General features: G+C 42.8%; 1 protein-coding gene across 1 annotated transcript; it reads left to right on the top strand.

Moving 5' to 3' along the window:
- Positions 1-742: 742 nt before the first annotated feature.
- Positions 743-25,081, top strand: SERP1 (stress associated endoplasmic reticulum protein 1). The gene is made up of 3 exons (XM_085635111.1): positions 743-1,025; positions 1,520-1,595; positions 24,663-25,081. The coding sequence occupies exons 1-3, from the start codon at positions 942-944 to the stop codon at positions 24,701-24,703; spliced, it is 201 nt and encodes a 66-aa protein (XP_085491237.1). The 5' UTR covers positions 743-941; the 3' UTR covers positions 24,704-25,081.

Raw genomic sequence — 25,081 nt, 5'->3', positions numbered from 1 at the left:
ATGATATTTTTTTCCTAAAAACACAATAAAAAATATTGAACAAAAACATTAATGGCAAAATTTGAAAACATTAGTCCCAAGCGCCATATTTCTCAGGAGAGTGAATTTCATTCTAAAATGTAAAATTACAAAACATAAAAAAAATAGAAAAATGAACATTTGTGTCTCAAAATATAAGCAAGTAAGGAGACAGTAATAACTAGGTTGCTTATGAGAATTCTGTCAGCCTTAACAGGTAGAGTGTAGCCGTGGCAGTATTCGACATCCTGCTGTGAGCGTGAGGTGTGCTATCCAATAAATTCATCCGCTGCTTGTGACGTGTCCAGTTGTCATTTGAGTCTTGTCTTCAAAGTGATTTGCATGAATGTTTCTGCCATCTTGAAACAGTACAAGATAACAGGCACTACAATTAAAATTCTCAAATAACCAAAGCAAAATTCAAAATCTCCTTTTTTAAATGTACATTTTTTATAGTAGCTATTACTGGAGACCCGCAATAGTAAACGCTACTCAATGCTCGGAATACAAACGGATGTATCTTTTTTCCCATATAAAAAAAATAATTTGGTGTTCTGGCTTTTTAGAGTTTAAAACAAAGCTGTACTGTATGCATGCTCCACCATACAAAATATGTGTCGCTGATCGCTTCTTCAGCCTTTGAAGTGGTGGACATTGTTTTGCCGAGGGGACTGAAGAGCCGCGCTTGTCCGTCTTCTGTATCAATGACAGGTCTATTCTGCTTATGGTAGAGCAGACGAGCATTGTGTACTTCCGGATCGAGAGGCGGGGCTGCTTTGCCCAGTTGCTGACGCTGGCAACTGCCTCTCGGCTCCGTTCCTTATTTTCTAACCGGTGCTCCCTGCGGCGGCAGCAGTTCACGTCCTGCCAGCAGCGCCCACTTACCCTGCAGCACAGTCTCCTTCTACTGGTGACGCGACACGATGGTGGCTAAGCAGAGGATACGGATGGCTAACGAGAAGCACAGCAAGAACATCACCCAACGCGGCAATGTAGCTAAGACCACGGTGAGCGCTCACCTGTCTGACTCTCCTTACTTGCCCCTTTGGTGACGTAGCCCGTGAAGCTGTTAAATTCCCCCTATGATTTGCAGGGGTAAGGGGCTGGGGGGATCCATCCATCTAGGGGCAGCCTCTGCTCTGAACCTTCTCTCTCAGGTGTGACACTTCATTGTACTGAACCCCTCTTAATATGGCATGGGGTGTATCCCTTTTCATTAAATGTCACTTTCAGATCCTGTGGGTCAAGCGATGCTCATTTTGCTTGCGTATTCTTGTCAGTAAGCCCAAGTGCAGTTCCGTATACTGTCCGATGTCTGTTCCTGAGGCAGGGAACTCCCTCCTTATGGATACACTACTAGACACTCCACTTTCCACTTTGAGCCTAAATGTACCCCCTCCTAATACCCGTCTCTAGTAAAAGTGTGCCCCCTATGCAGATACTGTGTGGCTTTTTCGGTCCGGTGTAGTCCATGTACTAACCACTCTTTCTCCTCTGTCAGAGAAATGCACAGGAGGAGAAGTCCTCGGTGGGACCCTGGCTCCTGGCGCTCTTCATTTTCGTGGTCTGCGGCTCAGGTGAGTTCTGTGGTGTTTATTGATGTGTAAACAGCATTAAAGGAATACAAAACAGAGATGTTCTTAAACATCTGGCTCTGCCTGTAGGGACGTGGCCGTCCTTTTACTCTGCATGTCAGCTCAGAGAACGTTGCTTACTTCAATGCTGTATTAAATAAATGTCGTTCCGTGAGTATCAGGCATTCAGTTCAGTGGTTTCATTCTATCTGTATCTCGGCGTACGTTTTCTGTCGCGGGGTCCATATTCGCGCTCATTTACCAGATTATGAACCTTGCCATATGTTGTTCCGCTGGGCGAACGAATGGCCAGACCTTTGTTATTTCATGGAGTTGATAGTGTGTTTTGTTCAGGGTTGTGAATATATCCGTCTGGCCACACCCTAATTGAAGTCAATTTAACATATGTTGTTCCACGGGATACAGTTATCCCCTTTACGTGGCGGATTCACCTTATCTATAAATATGCTTCTCTTTACTGGTCCCTGGACTTGGTTTATTCTCCTTTTTATGTAACCCTGGCATTCTTCGCAAGTACTCTCAAAACTCGATGGAGTTATGGTATGTCTTTACGAGAGATGTGCGCACCTGGCAGGTATTTTCTTGGTGCCCGCCTCTCCACATGTTGTGATATTCCGTACGGCGCAGGTGTTGAACACGTTTTCCCGTGAGAGGCATTTTAATCCCAACATGCTGCCTAGAGACACCTACTATATTTAATTAAAATCTTCATGCCAATTTAGATGCTGTCGCAGTATTACCATGTGGATGAAACAGATCTGTGGCTGGCTTGGTGTAGAATAGATGGTGTGACCAAAAGCATCACGTTTCATATATGATCATCCCTTTCATACAGAGAAACGCATGGCAGAAAACGCAACAAACTAGTTAGTCGTAACTATTGCTGTTAAGGTCCTTGGTGGTTTTTGTTTGCAGATTATGGACCATGCTGTGGAGCAAGTTTATTTACATACATAAATGGCGAGCTAAAATTAGATTTTTCTCTCACAAAAACTTGTAACAGAATCTATACGAAGGAGATGTTAGCTCCGCGAGTCACTTTTGTGATTTTAAATATTGTCTGTTTTAGAGTGGGAACATAGCATATGTTGGCTTGAGAGGTGGCATATGCAGAGGTATGGCTTCTACTTCCATAAAACATATGGTGCGGTCTTCATCTGGAAAGTGTTTGTTTGGTTTCTGCTTTTCCGTCTATAAACCTCGTGGTAGATGTTAGTATTTATGAACAATACATACGCCCGAAACAGCATACATTAGAATACAACGCGAAGAATAAAATGCACGATTTCCGATTTTTTTGTGACGTAGTATCAATTATTGATTCAAGTTAATTTGAGCAGTGATATGTAACCTACAGGGTTAATGTGTTTACACTTTAGGATTTTTTTCATTTGGGAAATAAAGATCTGATGTTCGATTGTAAACGTAGCATGCACTGATATATTTTAAGTTTTTTTCTGTGCTGCCTTGGAAGTGGGTTTTGGGAAAAATAGAAATGACCTACTTTAAAACAGACTGATTTTCATTGAAATTATTTTTGTTTTCTTTTTTTGTTGCGACCTAACTGGCTTACCCCAATAAATCTTTTGCCATTTTTATTTCGATTCATTGGATGCGCTTATGTTTTTTGTTTATTACAGTGGGCATACACGCTGTCACTGTATCCGTTGTTTAGCAACATAAAATTTACCTCTCGTGTTTTTTTAATTACTATAATGTTTATTCTTCCATCAGCCCCTCCTCCCGTCCTCTCCAGAAGGAATTTTATTTTGTGCTCGCACGTTCTTCATTTGTTTGTAGTGACTACTTGTTGTCTGGCTAGAAGTGAATTTTGTTCAATTAATTTATTTTGTCATTGATCCTTCAGTGCTGATGGAGGTGCAATTGCTTTGATTGTGCTTAGTCTCCATTTCGTGATTGTTTGTGGCTGATGTTACCAAATTCTACCATTCTGTACCCCTCCCTCTCTGTGCTTGGTATCAAATCACTCAAGTTCTTCTCTGCTCTTGTAATGTGTTCTGTGCGTAGTTAGATTATATTTAAAACTACCACACAATTGTGATTACTCCTCTGTTTGTGCGTTTGCTTGTGGAGTTCAAACCCTTCAGCCCACAGCAATTGCAAGGGGCATAATTCGGAAAGGGCTTGTCTGAAGACGTTTTTCCCCATTTCGTTGCATTTTTGAGTGAACAGCAGTTCAGGGTGGCTTCATGGTCTAAAACTGCATTTTAAGCCCTTTCAAGTGCTAGACAACATTCTCCAGGTTAAACGTTAGATGTGGAATCTATTTCAAGCCACCGTCACCTATTGCTGAATATGCAAAGCAAGCCTTCCAGTAGGTGTGACCAGTGCTGTTAACCCTGAGGAAGATGGGGAGGAGAAAAAAATTGGAATGATTTACATGAGTAGCATACTAAGTGGACAGGCTAGATTCTCTCTTTCTCGCTAGATGGTCTGTGTCTCTTTCTCTCTCTGTCTCGCTCTCTGTCTCGCTCTCTGTGTGTCTCGCTCTCTGTGTGTCTCGCTCTCTGTGTGTCTCGCTCTCTGTGTGTCTCTCTCTGTGTGTCTCTCTCTGTGTGTCTCTCTCTGTGTGTCTCTCTCTGTGTGTCTCTCTCTGTGTGTCTCTCTCTGTGTGTCTCTCTCTGTGTGTCTCTCTCTGTGTGTCTCTCTCTGTGTGTCTCTCTCTGTGTGTCTCTCTCTGTGTGTCTCTCTCTGTGTGTCTCTCTCTGTGTGTCTCTCTCTGTGTGTCTCTCTCTGTGTGTCTCTCTCTCTGTGTCTCTCTCTCTGTGTCTCTCTCTGTGTCTGTGTCTCTCTCTGTCTCTCTCTCTCTCTCCTTATGAACGACATACTATTTTTATTATTTCTTCTGCTCTGTCGTCTTTGTTGATTTTCTTGCCATCTGAAGCTGTTTTACTATGCCGCACACATACACCTCAAAGAAGCCCCTTTCTTCTTTGAAATGAATGTTTATTGTGACAACATATGTTATCTGCCTCTAAATGTATTTTTACTAAGACCTAGGCACTATTGCTTTTGTTGTTGTTGTCATGTCATTTTTGTCACTTTTACATATGTGGTGACTGATTTGCTTAGAATCACATGGGTGTTGTGCAGAGACTTAACAAGCATTGGCCAAGCAAAAAGGTCTTGCAATTCCAGACTATTGGCTCTGCCATTGTCTTTTTGTTCATGCTGTACATGAGCATTGCCAACTTTGGCACACATTTGTAGCCATGCTGTATAGCAGCGTGGCTGATCTGAAAAGGACCATAAAGCACTCAGCGTAATGCCCCCCCCCCCCTCCCATGAAAAGCTCCAGAATGATTTGTGTTCCACTTGCTAAATTAGTCACTAGACACAGTGTATATCATTCATATTTATCCACTGGGCAGCAGTTTTGATGGTCTAGCTGTATTTTACCTTCTTATTAGTGCATCCAATAAGAAGGCAAATTCCTGAAGTATGTCGAAGTTTCATCAGACAAAGCTTTTGAGATTGTTCAGGAACTTAACTGTAGTATTTCACAGCTTTTAATTTGCTTCTTTTTAGAAACCTTCCATGATGTTTAGGTCCTACCTACCTGAAGTTGGATTTTTGTTTCTTAAATCCCGTTTATTAGCGTTTTAAATAAACAACAAATAACCTTATACGCAGAGAAATTTCCACCATCAGTCACAATTATGCTTTAGAGAAATTGTAATTACACCAGAGTAATCTGAGTAATTTTGATAATTCTGCATTATTCTTTGATGTAGAGTTACCAATAATAACATGATTATGCCGGCACAAATAATTTGGAGGCAAAAAAATCCTTTTACAAGAGAGTATGTAACAAGTGCTTGGCTGCTATGCGCTATTTTCTAAGCGCAAAATGCATCTTTGTGTCCAATTTGGATTCAAGGGTGCATTTTTGTGCTAGAAACTAGTGCTAAAGGCCAGAAGTAAGTTGAGGAAAATCCTAACCCAAGTACTCATTTAGCAAGTGTGAGCAGCTGTTTGCACTTTTATTGCATTTAGCCCTATATCTTAGTTTAAAATGCATCTTCTCATCCATTTTGGATGCTGGAGGACTTTTTTACACTAAGAAAATGATAGCTACATAATTACTCTTGTCGCCTAATTCAGTGGAATTTTGAGGTAAATCAATGTCACTACATGCAATTACGTGAGTTACACCCACCCCAAGCCACCATGAGATTTAGGATGCAAGAAACGTGTGTGTGATAAGTGGACGTTCAATCACAGGCCGTAAAAGGCTCATTACACATTCGTCTAAAGAAGAGTGTTCCATTTATCATGAACATCTCTTCACCAATCCACGATAGTAGTTGATTTGGCCTGATGCTCATTGCGCATCCTTAATAACAAACCCCTTTCCCATAACAAGACCAGGAGTGCCTAATAACACATTTACCCCAGTCCAGAGTGCTTGGCCAGAAAAAAGCTATCTGCTCAAATTTCAAAGTAGTATCGCCTGTGCCGCTCTTCTGAATCGGTCTTCGTATACAGTTGGCCAGAGTGCCTCATAAGTGCAGTTAGTGAACCCAATTATCTTTCCTTAAACTTAACCCAAATCCATGTGCACCAAGGCCCCCATAACTTGCAGTCATCTGAGATTTTCCTTTGCAGGTATTGGATTTTGATCAACCTGAGTGGTGCATCGTACAGCCTGTGCAAGTATTTTAACTGGATTAATTTACCTATGTAACTGTGACACGCCCTACTCGCTAGTCTGGTGCACCTGCTCCTCTGTTAATCCATCAGTTATTGTTTCCGTTTTTCTCATAATTTGCACTATGTAACAGGAATGGCTTCCCTGGCCGCAGTATACCATGTTGCCACCTTCATCTCACTCCTGCAGTGGTCATTACAGTCTTAAGGTTAGGTTTATAGGAGGGGCCTGTATAAAACATCTACATTCTAGATTGCAGGTGATGTATTAGTTGTACGTATCTATAGGCCTGACTACCATCAAATGCATGGATGACAAGCTTGCTATACTCATAAAAGAGGTTGCCTTGAGTGATGAACACACATTCTTAAGTGGCATATGACCCCTTAACTGCTTACGTGTTATGGCATACAAAGTAAGAAGTTTATTGGTATCATAATGCGTACAGGAGAGCTGTCTTTCAGCAGTCACTTAAATAAAATTTACTGCAGCAGTTCAGTGCACTGAGTCGGTTTCATTAACTTTGTACTATAGTGTAACAAGCATTTGCAATGCAATAGGTCTCGCATTTACGCGAGTTTGAGCTATTGGCATTGTAAATGACAATGCCTTTTATTTATGTTTTGGTTTTTAAAGCATAAAATAAAAGGCATTGTCATTTACAATGCCAATAGCTTAAACTCACGTAAATGCAAGACCTATTGCATTGCAAATGCTTGTTATTACAAACTCCTGCAGGGCATGGAGGCATCTTTCTGCTGAAATAGAGTGCTGTACAGTCACAAAGAAAAGGACTTGTCTTTCAATCAATCAGGGTTCTTAACCCGTTCGGGTCTCATGGTGCTGGGGGTGGGATCTGTAGTTCAGTCGAACAGCCAGGTCTTGAGGTCCTTCCTGAATTGAGGCAGTGAGGGTGATTGCCTGAGTTGTAGAGGGAGTCATTGGAGAGGTTAAGAGTAACGCTGTAACCTCCCAACCTTTTATAGGAGAGCGTGTTGGCTCAGAGATTACACACAAGACCTCTCTAGAGAATACTGTCCAAGGAGGGCAGGCTGCCATGTTCTGCATAAGAGTTCAGAGCAGCGTGCTGATGCTTTGGCTAGTATCGATGTTGTATCACTGACCCTCGAGATGTTGACTACCATACCGGGAACCATCTACGTCATATGCATGTTTGGCCTAATCGAAATTTACGCAAAGATTGGCGAATCTCCATATTGAACAAATTCACTAGTTATATTGAGCACTGGTCCTCGATTGTGCCAAAGCCTCTTTCTTGGAGCACAGCAGAATGCACTCTTTCCCAGAAACACATCATCTCTGGGGTCTTCAGAAATTGCAGAGTTCTGACACTTCTGGAGATGCTGGGTATGGCATGCACGATCACTGGCGCTGTTTTTTCCAGACTGTGGGACTTTTCCAGTTATGGTGTCTCCCTCACATGCTGTTTTCACACAAGACCAGGTATGCCTCTTGATTGATAGACATCTCTTTCCTATATCCTCTTAATGTCTGACCTTTATCCTGTATTAAACCATAGGGTAGTCAGTCTCCTCGTTATTTGTCGGAAGATAAAATGTACTTTTCATTTATACTCTCTTATTAATTGACATTTGTGTAAATAAATGTCTCTACCTAGTTTTCACTGTATCTTATTCTTGTGCAGCTGATCTCCGTAAAGCACTTTGATTACCGTTTTGTGCTATAAGAACTTAAAAAAAAAAAAATGTAATCCCAGCATGGAGCTCAATTAACCTAAAAGTGCCCAGCCCTGCAGTCAGTTTTCGAGGGTGGGATATACTGATGTCTAGGAGCAAGGACTCGTCAACTAGGTGCAAAGCGAAGATGACCTGTTTGATAAACAATGGCATGCAGGTATATGGGGGTCATTTAATGACCTGTATTTCTCTACCGGGACACAATATGTAAAGGGGGACCTGCTCATGCTCTCAGCCTTGGACCACTGACCATACCTCATACATACATCTTTGGCTTTATCTCTGTGCAGCACTCCGCTGCCTTTTAGTCTAGGTTTGCAGGACACAAATAGTACTATATATATATATATATATATAGAGTCCAATCCTGCTTGTCTTCGTTAAGAACAGGCACGGACACCTTGGGATACTTTCAAAGATGTTTATTCCATCAACAACGCTCCAACACCAAGACGCGTTTCGGCGGACGAGTCCGCCTTGCTCACTCGCCTAATTTTACTCAATTGCGGTCCTATCTCAGTTTTCAACACTCATATCAAGCACAAGTGGTTGCCTTGGCGACACAAGGTTAGTAAAGGACATAGAAGAGTTCTTAAGGTAAGTGAAAAGCTAATAGTTGACTCTCGTAAAGAACAAAAAAATGAAAACTTAAATTAAACATTGTCATGTTTTCAAAATAGGTCAACTGTAGTTAGTTGTTAAATTATTTTTGGAAAAATAATTGATTTTGGTATGTTGCCTAAATGCAACATCTAGATGAGGCAGTGCGTTCAGACCATTAAGCCCATATATATATATATATATACACACACACACACCTTTTGTACCGGCTCCTATTAAGGATGACATCATGGAATTTGCAGCTCTCTGTTTCTTCTATCATGTAAACTTCTGGGTACTGCTGGGAGATACAATACTGACTTTTTCATTCGCCCCCCCCCCCCCTTCTTGTGGTGCATCCTGGGAGTGTTTCTTGCTGTGCAATAATGATTCCTCATATTATGCATTGTATTGTAGAATTTCTATGCTGCTTTCCTACCTTTTGTTTGGGTCCCAAAGCGCTTCCTGGCAGTCGGCTATCTGGTTACTACATCTGCAGTGCATGGATGGGAGAAGGGGGTTGCCAGTGGCCACACATGTTGGTGTTGAATTGTGGGGTGGTGCTTGAGGTCTGGAGAGTGTGCTCTCCAGACCTGCGGCGCAGGCTTGTGGTTGTAAGCAAGGGATTGAGAGGTTAGGACCACAAGTCACCTTTCCAAACCGCTCAGTGGGGGAGCTTGGGTTCGGGTGGGTCCAGCGTTTGGGAAAAGCCGGATCTTCGGTTCTCGTGTGAGCTCATGATGGTTGTTGCTGTTTCTTACCCTCTCTGGGATGGTCCCAGAGCTTGAAAAGGAGCTCCAGCTCTGATGTGGCTTGTATCCTCCATTCACAGCCGAGTCTGCCTACAGCTGGCCCCCGCGTAGGTGACGACATCTCCGAGAGTCTGATTGGGGCCTGGCAAGCTCACTGGTGGTGCACGAGGTGTGGTGGCGGCTGGCTGGGCCACATTAGCGTAGACAGGCAAGTGATGTGCTCCCCTAGAGAGAGACAGATCATGACTGGTACCACCGGTGTGATCCCTTGCAGACTCGTCGCCAGTGAGGTGTGCTCAAGTCTAGCAGCAGAGGGACATGCAGAGTAAACAACACGGATATCAGGGAGGAAGGTGACAGGATATCGGTGCGCTCCAAGGGTGTTAGGAGCCGCTTTCATGAACACGACAGCGTAAACTGCGACTGCATGAATATAGGTATCCTTCTAAAGGCATATGGTAAAATAAACCACATTTTCTTAGAGAAAGATGTCGAGAATACAAAGGTCCGTTTTGTTATTAATATTGCTGAGTTTGCTAACAATCACATCCTGCCTGTTTTAAGTTCAGTTTATGTGACTGGATATATCCTGTTTATCTCATATGTGCAGCAGCAGCCAATAAAGGCGTGTTTATATACGCACAAACAGCCCCCAATAAAATACACTGTTGTCGGAAGATTGCAGCCTTGAACACAATACAGGACGCATAAGTACAAATACACGTTTTTCCTTTCACTCTTGTAGTCACATATTTGTATCTCTTTGTTTTACAATTGTGCCTGTTATTGTTCAGACAGCGGATGACTCAAAACCTGAAGTTCACAGGCCTGGCGTCATGTACGTGAATTATTGAGAAGCCAGAGAAAATATTTTGTGCATGTCTTTTTAAATACATAACGGTATATCATAGGTGACAGCCTTTAGCTTTGCTCAGATTCTGCATGCTGGGCGTTGCTGATACTCAACGCAACGCCAGTTTGAGCTGTTAAGTCACTCCCCCCGTCCTGAGTGTGAGTAAACGGGGCGCGCAACTGTAGAAGGAATAACATTTACCGGCCTGTGTTCATGGCAGGTTTATATAACGCGATTTAGCCCAGTAGGTGTTAGAGTGTCTTACATGAGCACCAGTTATATATTACATACACATTCATTATTTTTGTAGAAACAGGGAGATAGAGTACGTGATTTGCCCAGAATCACAGGGTATTGAGCTGATGCCGAGACTCGAACTTCGTTCCCTCGCTCTAAAGACGGCAGCTCTGGCCGTTAGGGCACAGCCTCTTCACACGTAACCTTCACAACTGGCACCGTGCCACCCATCGTGTTGAGAGCGGAGCCTGCCCATCACGAAATCTCTCGTACTCTCAGTAAATAAATCTAAAGGTATACTTGTACATTTCTGAACACCGCGGGAGGTGTCTGCCGTGCCCACTGACGCCCCTCTGCTGCCCCGGGAGCTGCAGCATCCCCAGCATGAGTCACACAGCAGCGGCCGAGGTGGCACACACTTACCAGCATTCAAGGGGTCCCCATGGAAACCCCTTTTAGTACACCGAGGGTGGGGGAGTGAATGGGGACCTCCTCCTTTAGATGCCAGCAAAGGTGGGGCGCCGTGGCTGATGGGAGAGGGTCCGCACCCGTGTAGAATGTGTGGAAGGAGAGTTCGCATCCTTCTGGAAAGACACTGTACCGCCCGCTACCGCGTAGCTTCCCCACTCCCGGCTACGGGACCTTTAATCCTTGTTATCCTCGCTCCCAGTACAGGGCTCGCAGCTGCTCTCGGCACGCATCCGGCTTCATTCACACCCTTGCTGTGTATCGCTGGAAGCCAGTCTAATGGGTCTTGTGTGTAGGACTTCGCACATTTATACACTTCTGGGAACCTATGCGAGTCCACTAGTTCATGATCAGCAGCTATGACGCCACCTGCTGGTGGCTAGTACAACAGTAAAACGCCAGCACATCATCATTTCCAGCAAGAGAAACAAACACATGCACGAGGCAGAGATGTAACATGTGCTCGCCAAGACGTATTTGTTCTGCAGTCCCACTTGGACGGCCTCGCCTGCTAAAAGGTTTCTTGTCTTTATGGGGTCATATGTTTGGCCCCATAAAGATAAGAAACCTTTTTGCGACGAACGTAATTCAGGCGAGCCCGTCCAAGTGGGACGGCTCAAAAAGCCGAGCAAATACGTCATGCACAGCTCTGTTCCAATGGCTGGCCACCGTTTACCATAAACTGTGACGCCAGCCAATGGAAAAGGGGGGCGGGGCTTAAAGCCCCTTACAGAAAATACCCGTAAACATTAAATCTCGCCAGCGAGACTGCGCATGCGCGCAGCCTACGCCAGGCGAGACCTAATAAAAAGGACTATACTTTCGTGGCTTTGTTGGCAGAATGTCTGTCCTCCACAACAACAGTTTAGCTACCATGCAGTTCAGAGTGTCGCCCAGTCTTGTGTTGCATTTGTGCAGCCCAGATGTAATGTAACATATTGGGGCCCAACAAAAAATGTATTTTGTATGTCAGATGACAGAATAAACACACCTGTACATTTTGAAATCTAAAATGCTACACACCAGTTGGCGAGTGAAAGCACTAACAATTTTGTTATTCCCGTCTCCTGAGAGATGCATCTTGCAAGTTCATGGTTTGAAGGCTTCAACATCGAAGAAAACAAAGTAGTAGACTCTGTATTGGTCTTGAATTATGCACTGTGATAGTTTATCTAATGCCAAGATCTGAGGTGCAGTAAACCGTCACCTCTGGATCGTACAATAAACTGTAAGAATGGTCGAATAGAATCCTTGGGCCATTCTGAATGTCTGAAATTCTCTCCTTGGTGTTTGATGTGTCTTTTAACATTGAGTCTAGTGTAAGATTTCTGAACCAGAGAGTAAAATGAATATACAAGTCCTCCTCTCATAGTGCACCTCCAACCATTAGGTGAATCTGAGCATAAAGTTTGCAGAAGCAGTGTGATTATAATTGGATCTCTGATCATGGGTGATATATGCAATATGGGTCAGCAACACAGTTAAATTGCCTACACAAAATAGAGTGGAGTTTGTCATCCCAATGATTTTAGTTGTCAAAGTAATGCAAAGGCCAGGCTCCTCATAGTTGGGACATTGAAGGTCGAGGAGGTGGCCCACATTACATACAATTTGAGTTTTTCAAAGAAACTGCATGCCTTGCTCATTAACCATGTGTAAAAGTACTTTTCAACGTAATTCCTAGCACACTAGGATGCACACCCCTCTAGTAGAGGAAGGATCACTAGGGAATTTTCCTAACCCAATTTCCTCAGTTCATATGTGCACCCTCATCGCGTGTCCTTCTGTATTTTATTTGACATTTCTCACACTTAATATACTAAAATATGTACAGCTGCGTGAATGGGTAAGGTTTATTATCATTATTTTTTTACTGCTTTTTCTACTTAATTTTTTATTGCAGATTTGTAAAAGATCGGATGGCCATTATTGAAAGCATTACACAAATTGCGGAGAAGCGGAGCTTTATAACAGAGTAACAATGCTAAATAATTCTGTCAGTGTCCTTAGTTTCTGCAAGGGGCACCCGCTTAACATCATTTGTGCCCAAACTAATGCTGGCTGCAGTATCACGGAGAAGAGGCATTGCAGAGTCCTTCTGAGCAACATGAGCGCATACCATTTGTGACTTCTTAATTTACTGTATCAACCAAACCGACAAAAACTACATTTTAAGTCAGACCTATGAAGACACCTTTTTAAGGAAGTGCAGTGAATTACAGTTTTTGATGGTGATCGTATTCTCTGTATTGCACAACACTTCTCATGTGGCATGGTATAATTTTTACTTAAATATGAAAAGATAATGACGTTGGCAACAACAAAGTTCCAACGTTGAAGTAGCTTGAAACCTTTGGTATGCGTTTAAAGAGTAACCTTTTTATAGAACAAAGAATTCGTTAATGGCATGCTATTAAACTTGTGGAATAATGCAGGTAGAAATTAAGCGAGCAATGAAGGAAGCTATTTAAAACCAGCTTTGGCAAAGCTGCATATCTGGTGCTGGGTGGCAGGAATTGTGGCTTGGTTAGAACTTATTTTGTTTTGTCAGTTTTTTTGCAAAACTTGATTTTTTAGTATGCTGCTGAGCCCTTTTCAATCAATTGTCAACAAGTAAAAATATTTTTTTGGGTCTCCAAGCACAAGTTGCCTTAGTAGTTCCTAACACTCAAGGGAACTGCTTTGTGAGTGGATGTGCTAATCGTGAAAGGGCAGAATGCAGTCCCTCTCAGTGAAGTTAGCCAAGTCTGAAGTGGGTTGACCTACAGCCGCATGCTGTAGTGCGGAGAAGGAATATGTGAATGACACATTAACAGACAAGTAGGTGAAGAGTGCTGGCTAAAATCCCCTGTAAATATATTATACGCATCGTTTTCGTCATATCGAAAGGTTTTGACTAACGCCAGACCGAAGGAGGGGGTTCTATATTCCGACAGGAGGCTGATTCCTGGTGCAGTTTTTGAAAAATCAGTTTTGTCCTTTTATCCTCACACGTCTGTATATTTTTTAATGATTTTCTGTCAGTGAACTAACCCTTTCACTGATTTCACCACGTTTAATTGCAGTGCTTTGGTGATTTAAATGTATGTGTACCAACAGATAAACTGAAGAAAAAGCAATTTCCTCAAATGTACCTGGTGGTAAGGATAAACATTGTAACAGGGATGGTCTAACTTTTGGGTTTGTTGCTGCTCAACTCTGCCCCCCTTTGTTTTTCGTTCTATTGAGCTTGATTCTCTTTTGCTATTTTGTTTCCAGATCTTTCATGGGACGTAAATCTGGAAAGATTCGGAACAATAACCTTTCCACTGAAACTTGTAAACTAATAAAGAAAGGCTGTTTTGAAATGAGCCATACTTTCAGAAAGTACTACGGTCATCAGTGTAGATCAAAACAATTCTTAATTTTTTTTCTGGAATTCCTGGAGTAGAACGTGGCCTGCATTTCCGAAAATGTACCTTGTTTTACTTCCCTGGGCTATTACTGTTGCAGTTCCTTTGATAGAGTGTAGTTATCAAGTTTTACATATCAATATTCTATGCTTTTGAAAAGCAAATCTGGCCTCTAAAGTCTAAATGGTTTTTATGCAGTTATGTACGCAAGTCATGTCAAAACAGTGAGACTTTAACATCTATTGCCAGAAAACCTATTAGACTGCACATCCCTCAGCTAACGAATGATATTAGTACACCAAAACCAATGGATATGTATACACTTAGGGCACAGTGGATTGTGTGCCTTCATGCCACAAGTATTTAGCAAGGTTTAGGAATGTTTATGACCTATCTGAAAATGTGTTTATTCCAGTATTGGAACGTTCATAGATTTGCATGCTTGAATCATTCCCCGTCGTCGAGATGGCTATCCCCAGTACCTTAGAAAAGTATGTCATGATAGACATAGAAATAGAGGCCTTAGGCCAGTAGGCCTTTTAATTAAGTGTCATATCGTAGTCCTTATTTAATAAAGGACCAAACTTAAAAGGCAACCAATCAGGTCGCACCACCCTGTAGAACCGCCCTGAGAGAATCTCCAGTCCCTCAAGTTTTCTACCGCACTTTGTGGTAGGGATTCTCCGCTGCACTCTGCTCTGTTTTCCTGTCAGAGCTTTTTAGAAGATTTTTCTCTTCAAAATTTACAGATCTACTCTGAGACTTTGTGTATCTGTTGATTGGGTGTCTCAAACTGACTTTTAATGTGTCAGACACACCTAAAAAGGGGGTCTTCAGGCCCTGTGGCTCTGGCAGGAAGAAGAGGCTATACATTAATGACCCTCCTCAGGATAGCATATCTTGTTTTTATCCTGCGCATAAGGCAAAAGACTGCAAAGTATGTCGCATGTTTTCCTCTAAGACTTTGAAGGCCTTTGAGGAACGACTCCTTCCATGGCAGCAAAGTCTCAATTCCAGAGAAAATCCTGTCTCGGATGAGGAGAGTTTTTCTCCAAAACACCTCTCCAGAAAGTTAGGGATAATTCTGCTGGTCATTTTTCTCACGAGCCACCAAAGGACGTCTAAAAAGTCTTCTCAGGTCTCTTATAGACATCGCAGCCCATCCAAGTCTCCTCAAAAAAGTTCCTTTTCTTCAGGACGAAAGGAGAAAAAGGTGTCAAAGTTCTACTCTAAGGGGCCTTAAAAATAAACTTCTGAGCCACCAACACATCCCCCTCAGGCAAAACACACATTCAAAAAACCTGCTTCTGCTCCACCGATGGATGACTTGTTGACAGCATCTCTGGTGGTGAGAAAATCATAGTCAATGACAAGAACTGTCACAGCAGAATCAGCGGCATCTACTGCCAACACTATCACAGAGTCGACGGCTGCGTCTTCTTGTCGACCAGCATGAGACTTATATTGTTGACTATACGGATTACCTCCTTAACGCTCCCTTGGATGACAAAGATCCTGTCAACGACGCTCCTGTCCTTGACAAAACCACAGTTGACAATGCCTACCCTGTCGACGGCAATTTCATCGTCGATGATAATACAGAAACCGTAGCTCACATGGACTCTAACATCATCGATAACCTCGACGCCTACAGAAAAAATTGTATTTAAGCAGAGACTAGCTCAAAAATGGATCTTACCGGCTCGTACAGCTCCAAGTAAGCGGTCTGCACTGCTGCCTTCCCAGCTACTGGATGATTAAGACTATTAAGATTATAGCCTCTTTGGTGCAAGAGTATTCTGCCCCCCAGGAGCATTACCAATACCCTCAACAATACCAAGAAGACATGGTATGCCATCCTTCAGAACTTGTATCAGGCTTACAATTCATTCTCTCAGATTAAAGTAAAAGGCTTCCTCCAACATCTACTGCTATTCAGCACAGTCCAGCTACCACAGCTTCAGTGCCTGTTAAGCCACCAACTCCTCCAATATTTGCCTCTGCCTTCAACAGTAGTACTTTCTCCACAAGTATCGCAACAGCAGGACCCCACCTCCTCTGATGAGGAAATTGAAGGTGAACTCCATCACCGCCATGATGAGTGGGATGACTGTGTTTTTCACAACCTCTTAGAGCAGTGACGTGTTTTGCGTTGCATGTGCCTGCAAAACAAAATTACTTTTTCCTTTATGATTTTAAGGAACCTTTTTGAGAAAAGGTCAGGGCCATGGCCATCACTGATTACACTTGGAGGAAGGCTTAAAGGTTATGCGCAACCCAGCCTCAGTACCAGCAGTATTGCCACAACTTGCTAAAAAGTACAAGCCCCCAGAGGACACACCAGCCTGCCTGACGGGTCACCCTAAACCAGACTCCATAATTTCCCAGGTGGCACAGCGGAGATCCAGGAATATTAGATTTACCTTATGATGGAGAAGCTTTGTTTGGGGAATGTATTGACTATGCTCTTCAAGCAATGAAATCGGACGCAGACATTACCAAGTCTTTGTGGACCTTGCAATACAAAAAGCTGTTCTTTCGTGGAACCCGTGAACGATGCCAACCTTCTTATAGAGGGGGATACCAACAATACCTATATCCCACATATTCCTTCAAGAATCAACCATTTTGGTCCCAATACCAATAACAACAACCATCGTTAGCAGCCTATAACAGACCTCCTGCCAGTGGAAAATCTGGACCACAAGGCAAGGACACTAGCCGCAAATGATTACTTTGTCCATGCGCCGGCTACTTCCCTCACTTTTCGAACCAATGTAGCAGGGAGACAAAACAACCCATCTGCACCATTGGAAACTCATAACCACAGACTAATGGATTTTAGATCATGTTCAATTCAGACACAATTTGGAATTCATCCAAACACTTTAACCCCCCCCCCCCCTCCCCCCCGCACCCTTCTCAATCATCCAACCAAAACCATCTATATCTTCTCAGGTGGGATGTATATCCATGCTCAAGAAGGGTGCTATAGAGAGTACCCATTTCTCAGAGAGGAAAAGGTTTCTTCTTAAGCCACAGGACGTTGGAGCAGTGACTAGCAATTCTGGATTTAAAAACCTCATCAAATACCTCTAAAGACAGTCATTCCACATAGTTACATTGCAAGATATATTGCAACTTCACAATAGAGGGGATCACATGTCGCTAGATCTTCAAGATTTATATTTCCATGTCCCCATCCATCTAAAACAAATAGCATCTGTTACCACTCATGCTAAAACAATGTATGGCTTAACAACACAGTCAATACCACAACTGTGTCGTTATCATGAGGTCTATCACAACCCAAGTCATTAAAACGACTTGCTTTAGGAAGCACTGGACTTTGGAAGAGTTTAAATTACTATTCCAACTCCAGTCGGTGTATCAGCAGGGAAGGTGTTGGACTTAAAATCCAACACCGCATTCCCTAAAGCAAGTTGTTGTAGTGACTTGCGTGGTAATGGAACTCGTGGTAACGTCGCAGTCGTGGTACTGGCTGCATTGTAAAGGCACTGCGTTGTAATAGATGTTTCTCATCTAAAACACAAGAAATTTAGTCAGGTTCACGGTAGCCACTATCAGTTCTGGGTGCTACCCTTCAATCCCAATTTTCCCCCTCCGCATTTTACGAAATGCCTCGCACCTGTAGTGGCCTTTCTTAGGGAAAGACTTGATGTCTTAGTTTCCTATCTCGACTGGTTGGTCAAAGCTTCCACCAGCCAGTCTGCTAGGGTCTACCATGGATTGCATACACCTATTCAATGAGCTAGGCCTCCGTTTCCATCTGGACAAATCAGTCCTTCAACCTTTGCAATGCATAACATTCCTAGGAGCCGTGCTGGACACAACACTAAACTGAGCATACCCCACAACGGAGAGGCAATGAAAGCTAATTACTCTGGTAAAACAAGTACAAAAAAGATCACTTTCCGTTTTCCTTTACAAATCTCTCCTGGGTATAATGCCTTCCTGTTTTCATCTAATACCATACTGTCATCTGCACATGTGTCCGCTTCATGAAGCACTGGGTATTCAATGGCCCAGGCTGCAGAAACCTTCAACATCCTACGAGTCACTCCATCTACGGTCAAACCGCTCACCAGGTGGACACAATCTGTAAACCCAGCAATCTGTCTACCATTCTTAACTGAAGCCTCCTGTTTTAGTGATTACAACAGACACTTACCTGGATGGGTGGGGAGCTAACCTCCAGGAGCTTCAGGTCAGTGGCAAATTGTCACCTTCCCATTGGGGCCTTCGCATCAATTTACTTGAGTTAAGGGCAGTACATCTTGCTTTTCAAACCTTCCTCCCCAGGATTCAGAAGTCCTCAGTGCTCAGACGGACGGACAATACAATGATGATGCACTACATAAACACAGTGGCACCAGATCTCACCTGCTGTCACAAAGCTCAGCTAATCTGGAAATTGTCCATCCTTGGAAAATACATTTGTCTGCAGAACACACACCGGGAACCAGAACACCATAGTGGACCCCTTGAGCAGACTGAAAACATAACCTGCCACGAATGGGAACTGGACCAACACAAGCTGGATCAAATCTTCCTCCAGTGGGGTAAATCCAATCTGGACTTCTTCACTACCCCTCCCCCACAGCGCAAAACATCAGTTCTTAGCAAGTTCGCATCCTCATCTGGGGTCGTGGGGGGTGGGTGCTTTTTCGATTGCATGGTACGGCATATTTGCCTATGCCTTTCCTCCAAATCCTCTCCTTCCAAAACTCCTCAGGACGATGAAGGCAGAGCCCTGCAAGACGATACTCGTAGCCCTAGCCTGCCGTGCAGCATTGGTTAACAGAGCTTCTCATCCTTCCAGTGCAGTGTCACATTCAACTCAAGACAATCCCATTGTTCCTGATGATGAGCCAGAGACCAGTTCTACATCCAGACCCCAAGTCTCTTTGGGTTTTCAGCTGGGCTCCTGAGTTCCAAGAATTTGGACGTCTGAACATACTTTTGGATTGCAGGGACATACTAGCCAGGGCAAGGGCATACAGTACTTACAAAACGTACCTCTTAAAGTGGAAAAGGTTTTGCATATGGTGTTAGAGCTAAAGTACATCCCATCTCCTCTTCACCTGAAGAGATTTTTCCCTTTCCCTTTACACCTTAGTCTGTCAGGTTTATTTCCAGCATCCATTAAGGTACGTCTTGCAGCCATTTCTCGCTTCAGGAGATCACCCAAAGCACCATCTCTATGGTGTGTTAGGCTTCTTCAGCAATTCCTCAAAAGATTATTCAGGACATTTCCACTGGTGAGTCTCCCTCCTTTGCTGTGGCAGCTAAATACAGTACTTTCACAGTTAATGAAACATCCCTTCGAGCCTATCCATAAAGCGGATTTAACATTTCTCTCCAGGAAGATGGCTCGCCTCCTCGTCCTCCCATCGTAAAGAAGAGTAAGCGAGATTCAAGCTTTAACCATCCAGGAACCATTCCTCCAGTTCAGAGACCATATGATTATTCTCACCACAAACCCTAAATTCATTCCAAAAGTCCCATTGGACTTCTATCTCAATGAGCCTGTGATTCTTAAATCGTTTTTTCCAAACCCTCAGACATCAGGTGAAGGAGCGCTACACTCTCTGGATATAAAAAGTTTTATTTGGATGGAACTAAAAGTATTCTCAAATCCAACCAACTCTTCCTAGCTTTCAGCTCACCAAGCAAAGACTTCCATCTAACAAAACCGAGTATCTCTAGATGGATATCTAGCGCCATTCTATTCTGTTACCAGAAGCAGGTCGGCCTTCGAACTTAAAGGTGTGTTCTCATTCCAAAGGTGCCATGACCACTTCCATGGCGCGGTTTCTGGTGTTGTCGTTACCAGATATGTGCAGAGCAGCAATCTAAAAGGTACACACTTTCACGCGACTTTACTGCTTGAAAAAAGAAACCCACAGAGTTGCTGCAGTGGGACAAGCAGTCCTAAAGCCTCTTTTTAAATAAAAGTGAGCCAATATTTTTTTCCACCCTCTGCTCAGTTACGCACATTTTGCTTACTGCTTATGTGTGCATGTATTATATTTTGCACTAGATCATGTGTTGTATTTATACAAAATGTGATTATTACTGCTCTCTACACAGTTTTAAAGCATGTGAATCTATGAATGCTCCAATACTTGAGTGATAAAATAAGTTACTTCCCAGTAACTGTAGTTCTCCAGTTTCAGAATCTTTCATAAATTCAAGTGCGACCCACCTGCCTCTCCTGAGAAGCTTACCTTTATTCCTCTCAGTACAGTACTACGTATGCGCACCAGCGCTTGCAAAAACTGAGGGACTGGAGATTCTCTTAGGCAGGGTCTACAGGGTGGTATGATCTGATTCGTTGACTCTTTAAGTTTGGTCCTTTTTAAATAATGACTAGAATATTTTACTAAATCAAAAGGTCTAAGGGCTCTCTTTCTATGTGTCTACTGTAACATTACTTTTCTAAAGTTCTGTGGACTCCCATCTCGACGACGGGGAATGATTCAAGCATGCAAATCTATGAAAGATTCCAAAACTTGAGAACTACAGTTACAGGTAAGTAACGTATTTCCTTTATATATTTGTTTTTTTCTGGTGTGACCCTTCTATATATACCCAGTTCAAGGATTTCTAGTGAGTGATATCTCATGTCACCTAATAGCAATGATGCTGCAATGTGATCGGTTGCTTTTTTCATTGCTTCGTTTAAAAAAAAATTTAAAAAAAATGCACCTTTACACAATCCGTATGTAAATCTTCTTGTTCCATTTTTGGTTGTGGTCCACTTGACTTTAAATAAAACATTTAAATTTTTTGGTTTGACTACCATATTTGGGTTAGTATAATTTCCTTAATTCATCCCAGACTGAATTTTCCAGTGTCTATACATTCTGCTGGGAGAATCTGCTATATTTCATCCGAATTTCTGCAGCTCTTATTCTGCTGAACCAGCCATCTTTGGTATATGGATTTTGGTTGGAACCGTCTGCATAGGGAGGAAGGTAGCACACTAAAGTGATTGTAAACTTTCTAAATAAGAAAGAGGACTTTGTCTGAAGTGAGGACGGTTGCCACCTTGTCTTTGACTACTTTACATTTAGCTGGTTACCTTTGGTTACATCTGTGCAGAACATAGACGGTGTGCTGACATTACATGCAAAGGATGTTCGTAATTGGCTTTTGCAAAATGTGTGCTTAAATAATACAAACCTGTCAGTTAGCACTATATTTTAGCTTGAAATGCACACCTGTGTCATGTTTCTTTTGATGCGAGGACTTAATTTGTGCTAAAAAAAAAAGGTTTGAAAAACCCAATTGTCATCCACAACTGTTTCTTGCATTCCGGTTTATCTTGTTATTCCAGAGCAATTATTTTGCTTCGAAGGGTTGCATAATTATGATGTGGTGTAGTTTTGGGATTTATGCGTCCTAGTAAATTCCCTGAGCTACATCGGTGGTAATTTAAATTTCGCCTGTATGCTGATCCATGACCTGTGGTTTAGAGACCTCACCTCTGCTCCGCAACTTCTTATGGGTCAGCCATCCACCTCTCATTGTGTGGAATAAATGTAGGCAATCGATGTATGATGGCGGATCTCCAGAGGTACTATCAAGTCACACAATTGCTGGTGAACGGATGACCAGTAAGTGGAACAACCCCGCTTTTCTGGCTGAATTGGCTCTAGTAAACTTGAGTGGAGTAATGGGACTACTTTACAGAGCTCTCATCTCTACACACCTTCCTGAAGTGACCCGTGTGGTCATCCTGACTTGACGGGTGGCACTGAAGGCCACGAGGTGGCATGATGCACTTACCCAACAGACCCCACTATGGCACTGTTGTTGCCTTAGACGTTCCTTCCAGTCTTCAGGGCTTTCAAGCATGGGACAACATGGGCATAGTGACACTAGGCAACATCTGGAAAGGAAACCATATCAGTTCTTTGACTCAATGCACCCTCTCTCCGAGACACAGTTTCTCAAATATGTGCAAGTTAGACACGTTCTAGCTGTGTCCCCAAAAGACCTGAACACAACCCACTGAAGGCCCAGCTACATAGGGGAAACTAGAGAAGGGTTGAGTATTGCGCATTTACCTTATCATGTTAACAACGCCCCTGATGTCTTCACTCCTTTGAGGAAGAAATGAGAACCCTGGATCGGTCTCCTGAATGACACTGACTGACAGTTGGCCTGTATTGCCCCCGCAGATAGCCACCATACCCTCCTGTTTAAGGCTGATGTAGCTAAACTGCTTTCACTGTACCTGTATCATCCCGGTAAAAATATGGTGAGCAGGAAAGGTACAGTCCCCCACCTGCTTGTGCTACTGTGGCTCAGACTACTTCCACATGACAAGGCTATGTCTCCTAATCATTCACTACTGGAAGTGAGCCATGTCCTCCCTCTCTCTGTTCCTCGGATATACACTCACACTGTTACCCAAAGAGGCCCTACTGGGAGTTCTGGATGATTTCGGTAATACGGGGGGGGGGGGGGGGGCGGAGGATGACAACATGTAATTGGGATGGCTACCATAGTGGTGAAAAGAGACATTGCCCATCGATGGAGGCGGACAACCACACCCACGATGGCTGAATTGAGAGAAGGGTGTGACTGGTGTGGCGCGCAAGAGGAACCCATCTACACGGCATGAGGCTGCCTTTGTAAACGTGAATAAATATGGGGTAATAGCTGGAACACTTTGGCACTTTGAACTGCGGGCCTTTACATAGATCACCCTGCATGTATTCCTCTGCAGGCTGTCAAAGTGGGAGCAAGGGTATTGGCGATGTCATTGGGGTTTAAAAAAAAAAAAATGTATGCACCATTTTGAAATCAATAAAAATTGCTTATGAAAAAAAAGGAATTCGCCCATTTCTAATAATTGTAGTTTCCCCAGGCACATGTTAATCCTTTCTGCGGGTGAAAAACTTAGCCCGGAGCAGAATTACATAAAGTAGTCTATTTTCATTGGAATGCAAAAATGGCCCCAAGTCCGTTCTTCCATTTGGTACGCAACTGCAGGGCAGATGGCCTCTGCTTGGATGAGGGGGAGGAACAGTTTAGCACCTCACCTTTTATCAGGGTGCTTAAATCCCCTGACATTCACACCCCAGGAGGTGTACCTAGCAAACAAAACCTAAAATTTGACAGGTAAAATGCTTGCTTAACTATTCCACCACTGGTTCTAAATCCATTTGGTGCCAGAGTTTGAACGGGGCTGAGCCTTGCAGTGTTAAGTCACAGCAGATGACAGCCCTCACCAGATGACAGCCCTCACCAGAGGAACAGTAGTCCCCACACATTTTAAGTTTTAAGGGCTATTGTGTGTTTTTATTTATTTTATTTTTTTCTCTTGGTTCCCTGGTGGCAGTCAGTGGTCCCTCTTGGCACTCTGGATCACCAAGACTAGATTGTTGTTTTTATTTTTTGGCCCATTTATATAGCGCACATAGACCAGCCAGTATCATGGAGTTTTACATTACAACAGAGATTATCAGTATTTGGATTACATAGAAATGTGGTGGACGGGTTAATCAGAAATTTGAGACAACATAGATTTTGTCGGAGTGAAAATTTATAGACCTAGCTTGTACACAGAGTATGGTAATTGGACTCGGACTTTGAGATGGGGAGGGATTAATAGAAAATGTGAAACAACCTGGATTTCCCAAGGTTTACCAACTTGTAGGAAGAAGTAATTTACAGTACTTGTTAACTAACTCATTTTGTTGATTTGGCTTGCATGTGTCAAAAGAAGCGAGTAATCGGCTGCCACCACCCTAACGGACTGTGAAGAGAGGGCTGTTTTTTCCCAGTATGGTTGGTTGTACACGTTTAACGAATCCCCCTTTCAGCAGTACGAGGCCCTGTCTCTTGAAAGATGGAGTATCCTCAGTGGGTGTAGAGATTCTCGAGGTCATGAACAAAAAATATATGATCAGAAAGCATGCGGGTGTACATCTGAGGATTTCATCACAAACAAGTATGTTATCAAAAGTTTGGAGTTTCTTATTCGAGTCTTTTTGCTAAAAGACAATTGCATTTGCCACAGAAAAATACAGGTACTTATCTAGCATGTTGTAACGCTAGTGGTGCATGAGGTCAGCTGTATCAAAAATGTATTTAACTACATGGAATATGTGGTCATAAAATATTTTTAGAATTTATGTATGTTTTTGTCGTTGAACTGGTTTATTATTTGCTTATAATTAAAGTTTAAGGATTAGGTTTATCTAACTTGATTAAAACTTTTTTTTTTTTTAGAAGAGCTTTGGTCGAAACTGGAATGACACAGCTATTCATAAAATATGTTACTTTGTGGGCTAATGCTTGTCTGTCTTTTCCCTTGCAGCAATTTTCCAGATAATTCAAAGTATCAGGATGGGCATGTGAAGCAGCAGATCGTTAAGATGTTTCCTTTCTCCTGTGAAAAGTAACGAACTGTTATTCAAGATGTTTGGTATCCAACCTGGTTTATACACGTAATCCTGCATTACAGCTTGTCCCAGACTGACTCTGTCCACGATCTCGTGACTCGTTTCATTGCCTCTTTCATACAAGTCATTCCAGGTGTCTTCACAGGTCATTCCAAGTTTTTTATTCATTGCCACAGTGCCTTGAAAAGCACCATTTGTATAATGCAATAAAGGTTGACATGCAGTAGTGGAGCTACTTATTCAATGAAATGTACATTCATGTTTTATGTGGATATATCGTATTCTGTATGCAGTGTAGATACTTTGAAATTAAAACTGTCTTATGTAGGCCATA

This window comes from Triturus cristatus, chromosome 11 (assembly GCF_964204655.1).
Source record: "Triturus cristatus chromosome 11, aTriCri1.1, whole genome shotgun sequence".
Taxonomy (NCBI): domain Eukaryota; kingdom Metazoa; phylum Chordata; class Amphibia; order Caudata; family Salamandridae; genus Triturus; species Triturus cristatus.
Note: the sequence above shows the minus strand (reverse complement) of the source record. Positions and strands in the feature narration are given on the sequence as shown.